We start from the raw sequence: 9,449 nt of genomic DNA, 5'->3' as shown, positions 1-9,449 counted from the left end.
ATGGGTGGATTTTCTAAATGGGTGGAAAAGAACATGCCTAGTAGAAAAACTGGAAAAACAGCAACAAAATCACAACGACAGAATGACATTTTATTTGTTAAGATTTTTAAAAATGTGTTAAGTAAAAATTGAATTTAGATGGATTCATATGAACAATTGGCTGGACCCTGAAATGCGTAAATGTGTCAAAATGGCAGTGACCTTTTTCAAAGTGGCTAGAAAATTGAATTGTATACATGATTTATTTGATATCACCTTCATTTCCAGATGGACAGGACTACAAAAAAAAAGATCTTCAAGAACAGCCAACAGAATGATCATAGACAAAAAAAAGTGTCACGCACTAGTAGCCTCTTTATCAAGGAGACGGCTACACCTTTCTGTAAATTTGTTTACACGTTATTTCAAAATACAGCTTATGGTCCATGTACTAGTTCATTCTTTGTCCTCTTTTAGCCTCCTAGTAGGACAAGTACACGTTACTAGTCAGGCAAAACCGTGTAGTTGTTGACACACTACATGCTACAAGTAACTACTAGTGCGTTCAAACAAAAGCCAGTTCTTCACTACACGTACCTGTCCCATTAGTGTGCAGACATGTCATACAGTACTGGGGGAAAAAAAATTACTAGCCAGGGTGCACAATTTGATCTACTAGTGCACAGATAAAATACTAGTGGAAGGTAGTAGTGGGAAAAAAAACACCATTACTAAGACCCAGTCATTCTACTACTGTACTGATTTCCCTTAACATGTAGCTTTCCAACTAGTATGCAGAAATGTCATAGAAATAAACGTTACTAGCGAGATGGTCATTCTACAAGTGCATAGATGTGTCATACAGTAGTGCAAGGAAATGGTGCGAGAAACATTATTTATAAGACCCAGTAATTGTACTAGTGTGCATTAGCCATGCTGAATTGCTTTAATAATGAGGACCATGTGTACTTGTGCATGGACAAATGAGCAAACTAGTAGCATAGTGCATGCTTAAACGGCTTTCTAACACTAAAATAAAGCAGCTGTAATTAATCTGAAGTATTATGGAGGGCAGGTAACGATACTAGTATAGTCACTGTATTATTCCACGTCAGCTAATGGATGCATGGTAAATATGTTTCGACAATTATTCAAATGAGTTTGTGCGCATAAAACACACGAATAAATGTGACATTTAAGCATTTATTTCATATCCTGGATATCCAGCTGCATATACTAGTGCATTCTTTGTCCTCAACTACTAAGACAATTCAACAACTGTGTCTTAGTAATAACATTTTTCTTTTGGCCCACTAGTGCGCAATTGAGCCTTATTAGTAAACTACTGTGCTCCACTAGTAGCAGGCAGGCATGTTTCATGCATTTGTATATTCCTTATCAAAGCTGTATATTCAATGTCCAGCTGAAGGGTAATAGTACGCTCTTTGTCCTCACTGGTAAGACAATTTAGTGCACTAGTAGAATGACAAAGCCACACTAGTAACAAAACTGTCCCAGTTGTAGTGTTTTTTCCCCCAGTGTTACTTTTGGCCCATGAGTATGCAATTAAACCTTACTAGTTAACAACTTGCTGCACTATTAAACCTACTTAACCCAACTAGTAGGCATGTGTGCCACACTAGGAGCCTCCTCATCAAGTGTACGGAATAAAGCTTGGTCCGTGGGGAGCACTAGTGCGTGGGGCAGGTTTCCCAATGCTTTTGGAGCATTGAAAGTTCTTGAACACATATGAAGTTCTACACTAATCTGGCAGAAAAACTGCAAGTTTTGCAATCATTGGGCAGTGACGTTGTCCCACGATAATAAAACAATTCTCAAAAACGCTTCCGGTTCTTATTCATAGCCCCTCCCCGCTAAGTCCAGCAGCGAGCCAGCCGCCTCCTGGGCTTCGGCGTCCAGCTGCAGGATCTCCACCGTCTCCAGGTCCAGCTCGGTGTCGTCGGGCAAAACCAGGTACTGGTACTCCGGGGACTGGTAGTAGTGCAACTCAATGTAGCCGCTGTCACCTAGGGGATCTTTGTCCAAGTCCCCGCCCAGATCCTCCGCCTGGTATTCCACCGGCTCGATTGCCACCAGCTCCTCGTGGTCCGGGGTCAAGGGGAAATCCGGGTGGTCGGCGAAATCCGGACTGGGGGCGTGGGGCGAGGGGGCGGACAACATCAGGCTGTGAGGGAGGTAATCTGGAAGGGAGAAAGTAGGGATTTTAGTACGACGAGGCACATATCACAAATTTAAAAAAAACTCTTCAGAGGGAATTTATGAATGGGCCTGTCGACTGTCACGAGTCCGAAAGCTCCATTCGCAAAACAATCATGGTGGCTTAGCCTTGCAGTGTCAACATTTTTAAAGCCCAAGTGTCATACCTATAAACATTCTAAAATAGATATTATAATGAAAAATACATATAACTTTATTCACTTCAATGTCTATTTGAAAAAATAAATATGAGTAGAAAGCGCGTCATCCATGCGCAAAGTTGCAGATGTGTCATTCGACATTCAAGTGTTAGCCACATTGGGTGCGTTGTCTGTCCGTGACGTCACACTGGGACATTCGCCATTGAAAACACGCTATAGGAGACAAACACGCACCTTCTGACGGAAGCTCTTTTCGAAGAAGAGAACATCTCACAACCGAGTAAAGTGACCGAGGCAATATTACCCTATTGTTTCGAGCCATATTTAGATGATATGCGGATCATGACCAACCTGCATGCGGCCAAACCACCTCCCTGTCCGATCCACCTCCGCAGCGGCGATAAACAACGCCGCCTGCGAGCCACGACAACGTCGCGGCCAAACCGGCTCCCCATCCGATCCAACTCTGCGGCCTGGCGTCACGACGAGCCACCCCAGTGGCGATCATCACTTCGGCCAGGGTGGCACATCGGCAAATTTAGCACCCCTAATTAACGGATTATGTCCCGTCCCCCCAACTATTATTTTTATTAGTAGCTGTATACACACCTACCTGTCATTTGGAACCCACGATTTTCTTGTCCTTTGCACCCGTGCAATCAATTTTTCACGATGAACCGGGTCTTTTTTTTTTTAAATATGAAGAGTAAATACATCCTCCCGAGTGTTCAAAGAATATCCAGCTGGCATTTTGGCTAGCACGAAGGAACAACGAGCTACCTTCGCGCGGGTAAAACTAGTATAAACATACGAGACCGCTTGAGTCCGCTAGTGGCCTGTATGTCACTTCCTGCTTCTTCTCGAAAACGAATCCCTCGAGAGGATGTTCATGGCAGGAGTGACAAAAAGCCATATACGTCAAAATGATGTTGTGTGGTGAAAAAAAAAACGGACGGGTCCATACTGGCTGCCGTTTTTTCATTAATAACATACTAGAAATTATGCATTTCATGACAGTGGAGCTTTAAAAACTTTATTCTCAACAAAAAACTAAATTAATCATGCCAGAAGACGGCAGCAAATCACGAGTGTTGTCTTCATGAAACTGATCAATTTACTTCAACATAGTGCCTTGACATCATGATGCCAGAAGATGGCAGCAAAGTACTACACGGAGCCTCTCCCTTCACTTCAACGCAGTTCTTTGTCACCAAGATGCCACACGATGCCACAAGACGGCCCCAAAACATCCCATTTCTATGAGACAGGGCATTGGTGCCATCTTTTGGCTTCTTTGGGTGTTCCAGAAAGTACACAAGACCCCTGCAAATAACAGCAGATGTGTGCAAAAAATAAATAAAAATGCTATTTTTCCCTGAAAACAAGCGCAACTGGTGAAATTACAATCACTGACCTCGAGCACCGGAGCCACATTTCACTGAGAAGAGTCAAAATAATTGGCAAACAAACCGCTCGACGGGCACATATAGAGGCCCTGGATGTAAAACCCGGGGTCACATTTGAGAGGCTATTGCCGCGTTACCAAGGAAATAGAAGGTTGTCGCCGTGGCGACTGAAAGCAAACACATGAACAATGTGACACGTTAAGTACGGCGGCGACAGGCTGAAAAGGCGTCGGCAATAAAAGTGACACCTGGCGCTGATAAAATATCCTATAGGCTCAAATTCATAAAGGCTCACAGGCGGACTGCTGGGCCCAAGTCTAATCATTACCGGCGGTAGGCAGGGCGGTCGAGTCGGGGTGAAAAAAAAAAAAGGGCAGAATTGGGTCAAAATAAAACCTCGGATAAGCTAAGTTTTCCACAAATTACTCATTTCTAGGTTTTTCTAAACCAATCAGTAAATAGGTGAATATGTGGGAGTCAATTATATTCCCTTCATTTTTTAACGAACAACAATAACCTTGGTCCTCACTCGGTGACATCAGCATTTTCCCCTCATCTGATTGGTTGCGCAGATCAAAACTTGTTCCGACCAATTTCAACTATTCTTAAAATTAATAAGACAGTATATCTCATTAAAGGTGGGCTGTTGATGGTTGTGCTAAACAACATAAAATTGTATACTTGTCTATTTTTGACCAAAAAATATCCATCCATTTTCTTAGCCGCTTATCCTCACGAGGGTCAATGTGCAGGAGGCAGGGTACACCCTGGACTGGTTGCCAGCCAATTGCAGAGCACATGGAGACAGACAACAGCCCCACTCGCAATCACACCTAGGGGCAATTTAGAGCGTCCAATTATTGTTGCATGTTTTTGGGATGTCGGAGGAAACCGGAGTGCCCTGGAGGAAACACACGCCGGCACGGGGAGAACATGCAAACTCCACACAGGTGGGTCGTGGATCGAACCCAGGACCTCAGAACTGTGAGGCCAACGCTTTCCAGCCGCGAGATGGTGGTCTAATTCTAGAATGATCCGTGTACTAACCCGACATTTCCATGGAGTCGCACACCGCCGAGATGCTGTAGTCCACACCTTCCAACCTGGAATCACGTTAAACACATCAAATCACATCGGGCCAGCAGAGTTATTCGTTATTATTTTATGTCCTAATCAGAGCGGGGGGGGGGGGGGGGGGGGTAGCTACAAATTGTACTTACTGTTACTTGTGAATACCAGGAATCAAGTCAAAGTAAAATATAGTCCTCAAAAAAGTTACTTATGACTAAGAGGGAGTTGACAAAAAGTAACTAGTGAATAATTTCAGATTTTTTTTTTTTTTAAAATCACACCGCGGAAGTCAAATAGGAAGGGAATATATATATACTTTTTTTTTAATTAACAAACCTACTCACATTAGGTGTAAAAAGTATTTTGGATTAAAACTTCTTTGACAAGTGCGATTGAGCCTCTGAAAACGACGAGTGAGGTTACTCAATTTTGTCTTTTTAAAGTTATTAAATATCTTTGAGATCTGTGATCACCTAAAAAAAAAAAAAAAAGAGTTTTCAAAGTCCCTCCATCATGGCCAACAACAGTAGTGCAGTAGGGGTAAATGTTCAAAGCCCAAATCCATATTTATTATTATTGTCGGAAGCCATTGTGACATTGCGCAATTACAACTTTTAACACTGCACTCGAACATAGGAATATAAAAAATGTACTAACATGAACACTCACTTAAAATATATTGCACATAAATGTTCAAATACAAATTGTTCGTCAATAAATGTCCTGTTTTGAATCCTAATGTATTGTCAAAGTCAAATACAACTGAACTATCCCAAACAAATGTACTGTTTTTTTTTTTGTTTTTTTTTTACGTCAAAGCCACTGTAATAATTGCTCGAATGACTGTTTGGTGTCAGATTGATGTTGCACATTTTGGGGGGGGGGGCAACCACCTTCACGAGGTCCCCCCACAGACGAATCGCAAAAAGGATGCCACTGACATCTGCGCGTCACGATAATTGACGTAAAAAAAATGACATAAAAGCAGAGGTAGCCCACTTGAGTCCTCAGCGGCTCAATTTATCCCAAAAGTTAATCGAGTACATTAAACGTATCGCACGTCGCTCCCTTGCGATGAAACGAATGATGAAATGTTTCAAAGAAGATCTTACAGGGCCGGTTGTTTGATGAGGCAGCTGCTGTTGCTGTGGTAGGCGTGGGTCTTGCGAAGAACCTCCACGAGCGATGCCCGGTGCGCTGGATTCACGCACCACAGAGATCCCTTCCCCGCCGACTGCCAACAACCAAGAATATGTAGTAATACTTTGGGACTTTTATTGTAAAATAAAAAGCCTAATGTATAAAAAAGTATTGAAAAAAATGTCACATAGTTTGCCTTGGGAAAGTCCATTGCGTTTTAACGCTAGCAAACAATGCAAAACGCCGAAGGGGGCTAACAGATAACAACGGCGTCGTTCAGTTCTATCCCCTCTCAGCATCTGATATTGCAACACAAACGATGGCGCAACACACGTAAACTACAATTACTTGTTTTTAGAAACTACATTTTTAAAATTAAAATACTTTTTATTGCGAGGCTTGAACAGATAAATGGCCTTTTCAGTTCTTTTCAGAGGATTTGACATAGGAGTGTTATTTTGAGTTATGAGCGTGGTCGTGGGAGGAATTTCACTTGTAAGTCAAGGCACTAGTGTGTTTTTGTTCAGTATGTAAGTGGCTCCCACCTGACTTTTGTTCCTCTCCATGCGGCAGAAGCTCTTGCTCAAGGACAGATTGTGCCTCACCGAGTTCCTCCATCCCGCGCTGGCCATCCTGTAGTAGGGGAACTTGTCCACGATCCAGCCGTAGATGTCCTTCACCGGCAGCCTCTTGTCCGCCGACTCCTCGATGGCCATGAATATGAGGCTGCTGAAGGAGTACGGCGGCTTGGCCGAGGCGGGATCCCCCCCGGGCTCGGCCCGAGGCTGAGGCGGCGGCGCTTTGGGCAGCGGCTGGAGCGGGAGGAGGTTGCCCCGTTGGTGCAGCCAGCTCAGGCACGTCAGGTCGTCCTCGGGGGGCGGAGACACCGCGCAGTTGGAAAGAGGGGAGCAGGACGACGACGACGAGGAGGAAGACGAGGAGGACGGGAGCGACTCGGCCCAGGTCGGGGACGGAGGGAAGGAGATGGGCGAGAGGGGGAGGGAGGTCAAGTGACCCGAGAGGGAGAAGGGCCCTCCGAAAATGGTGGCACACGGAGACAATGGTGGTGCCAGGGTCTGGCACAGGTTCTCCATCGTTCGAACCGCTGCGAGGAGGACGACAGCGACATGATTCCAAAAAGTAAGCAAAATTCAATGCCAGTGTACACATAAAGGCGGGACGGTGGATCAGCTGGTAAAGTGTTGGCCTCACAGTTCTGAGATCCCGGGTTCAATCCCGGCCCCGCCTGTGTGGAGTTTGCATGTTCTCCTCGTGCCTGTGTGGATTTCCTCCAGGCACTGCGGTTTGCTCCCACATTCCAAAAACATGCAACATTCATTGGAGACTCCAAATTGCCCCTAGGTGTGATTGTGAGTGCGGCTGTTTGTCTCCATGTGTCCTGCGAATGGCTGGCGACCAGTTCAGGGTGTAAACCGCCTCCTGCCTGTTGACAGCTGGGATAGGCTCCAGCACTCCTCGTGACCCTCGTGAGGAAAAGCGGTGAACAAAATGGATGGATGGATGGATGTACACATAAATCACATTCCCGTGAGAAACAAAGGATCCATCCATCGATCCATTTTCTTTGCCGCTTATCCCCACAAGGGTTGCGGGGAGTGCTGGAGCCTGTCCCAGCTGTCAACAGGTGGGAGATGGGGTACACCCCGAACTGGTTGCCAGCCAATCGCGGGGCAGATAGAAACAAACAAGTCACACTCACAATCACACCAAGGGGCAATTTAGAGTCTCCAATGGAAGCATGTTTTTGGGATGTGGGAGGAAACCGAAGTGCCTGGAGAAAAGCCACAGAGGCACGGGGAGAACATGCAAACCCCACACAGGCGGGGCTGGGATTCGAACCCCGGTCCTCAGAACTGTGAGGCCAGTTGCCCCACTGTGTTGTTTGATCTCATGTCAAAGTACACCGAAAAAAAAAAAAAATGGCCGATCAACAGCTCGTATCTCAAAGCGCCACTAGGTTATTTGGAATCTATGCGGGTGGTGTGCCATGAAATGTTACTGGTTACCTCTACCTAATCACAAAAAAAATTGATAAACAGTTGTAACAGAATACAAGTCAAAAATTCATAGCACACACACTTACAATGAAAGTTAAGTTAATCACTGGTATTGATTTAGCTACTCCACAACTTTCATTTTCCCACGTGTAGTGCCAAAAACCAAACAAGCCTCATTTTAAAGAGGTTAGCTATTTCATCCGGCCTCGACTCTGATGTTCAACCTCCAGAACGCTCAAAGTTCACGATGGCGGCACTTGCCCGCAAACGTCCCGCAGGTGCGGGCCTCTCCCGACATGACGCCATTGCGCGTGCAAAAAGTGCACATGTGCGCGCCTTCAAGGCACAAAGCGGTCGAAGCGGCGAATGGCGCAGCAATATAAAGTTTCACTCCGGTCCCGTGTCGCCCACCCCCCACGCCCTTTTTTTAGGTGAGCCACTTGCTCTTATAATCGTTAACTTGAAAAATTAAACACATAAAATAATATATATTATTGTGTGTACGAAAATGAATAAAGATGCGTTTGAGACTCACCAGAGAGGGCCGCGAAGCTTCGTCTTCGCCGGTGATGAAGGTGCGCTCGGAAGCCCCGAAACTCGGACGCGAGATCTCGTGTGCGTGTTGACTTGTGGTCCTGATTGCCATGGGAACCGAAAAAGACGCTTTGCGGCCCGCGCGCTCCCGGCCGTGCGCGCTCCTCATTACAGCGCTCAGTGTCACAAAAGACGGGAACATGATATTATCGGTAATCTTTGATAGCCATTAGCTTTTTTTTTTTTTTTTCGGGGGGGGGGGGGGGGGGGGCAAATACAGCACACATAACTCATAATTTGTTTACGAATAACTATTGCACCGAATTGTCTTACCACTGTGGACGAAGAGTGCAGCACTTTAGATTACTAGTAGGGTTTAACTGTAAAAATGTAATTAATGGTGTAAACAATGTTACAAGCAGCAGGAGCGCCACTAGTTCTATGGTTGGGGGGGGGGTGTTGATGTAACTTTTCGAATACTGCGGGCACCGCTGGGGTAATGCAATTGTCCTCCGAGGAAGAACAAAGACCATACTAGTGCGTTTATCTTGAAATGAGTATAAAACAAATAGTAAGAAGATGTTAAAATGGCTTCAAAGCTAGTATGTAACTTTTAAAACCAAGCTAAAAATTTATAACAAGATAATGGGTGTCATTCCGATATGATGTGAGCAATGCAGGTTATGTTCCTTATATGCAAAGATGAGAATGACCAATTTGGAAAAACACTGAAAATGTCTGCCTTCAGCACAATTTTTTTTTTAATAAAACACACTGTAACACACAGTGTAAATACAGGGCAAAGGTAACATTTTGAAAACTTAAAATATGAGCCCAAACAACCAAAATAATTTTGCCAAACGTCAAACATAAAAAATATGGACAGTGAAATTTCTATCAAATAGGCTATTGCATTTACAAGT

General features: G+C 44.7%; 1 protein-coding gene across 2 annotated transcripts; it reads right to left on the bottom strand.

The window, feature by feature from the left end:
* Window positions 1-223: 223 nt before the first annotated feature.
* On the bottom strand, window positions 224-8,739 carry si:ch211-145o7.3 (forkhead box protein N2). 2 transcript variants are annotated; one of them, XM_061834185.1, is made up of 5 exons: window positions 8,528-8,739; window positions 6,520-7,079; window positions 5,947-6,068; window positions 4,811-4,866; window positions 224-2,180 (listed from the first exon to the last, which is right to left on the bottom strand). In XM_061834185.1, exons 2-5 carry the CDS (start codon window positions 7,066-7,068, stop codon window positions 1,834-1,836), a joined length of 1,074 nt encoding a protein of 357 aa, XP_061690169.1. In that variant the 5' UTR covers window positions 7,069-7,079; window positions 8,528-8,739; the 3' UTR covers window positions 224-1,833. The 2 variants fall into 2 exon arrangements, with proteins under 2 accessions (XP_061690169.1, XP_061690170.1); XM_061834186.1 differs by lacking the exon at window positions 8,528-8,739 and adding an exon at window positions 8,079-8,502.
* Between the last annotated feature and the right edge of the window lie 710 nt (window positions 8,740-9,449).

Source organism: Syngnathoides biaculeatus, chromosome 11 (genome assembly GCF_019802595.1).
Source record: "Syngnathoides biaculeatus isolate LvHL_M chromosome 11, ASM1980259v1, whole genome shotgun sequence".
NCBI lineage: Eukaryota > Metazoa > Chordata > Actinopteri > Syngnathiformes > Syngnathidae > Syngnathoides > Syngnathoides biaculeatus.
Note: the sequence above shows the minus strand (reverse complement) of the source record. Positions and strands in the feature narration are given on the sequence as shown.

Bases quoted from the DNA above. Each gene is read 5' to 3' on its own strand.
- si:ch211-145o7.3 (XM_061834185.1), bottom strand. From the start codon at position 7,068: ATGGAGAACCTGTGCCAGACCCTGGCACCACCATTGTCTCCGTGTGCC. The intron at 6,069-6,519 runs GTGGGAGCCACT...GGTTGTTGGCAG, and splicing joins TGGAGAGGAACAAAAGTCAG to TCGGCGGGGAAGGGATCTCT. The intron at 2,181-4,810 runs GTTAGTACACGG...TCTCCCTTCCAG, and splicing joins CGACTCCATGGAAATGTCGG to ATTACCTCCCTCACAGCCTG.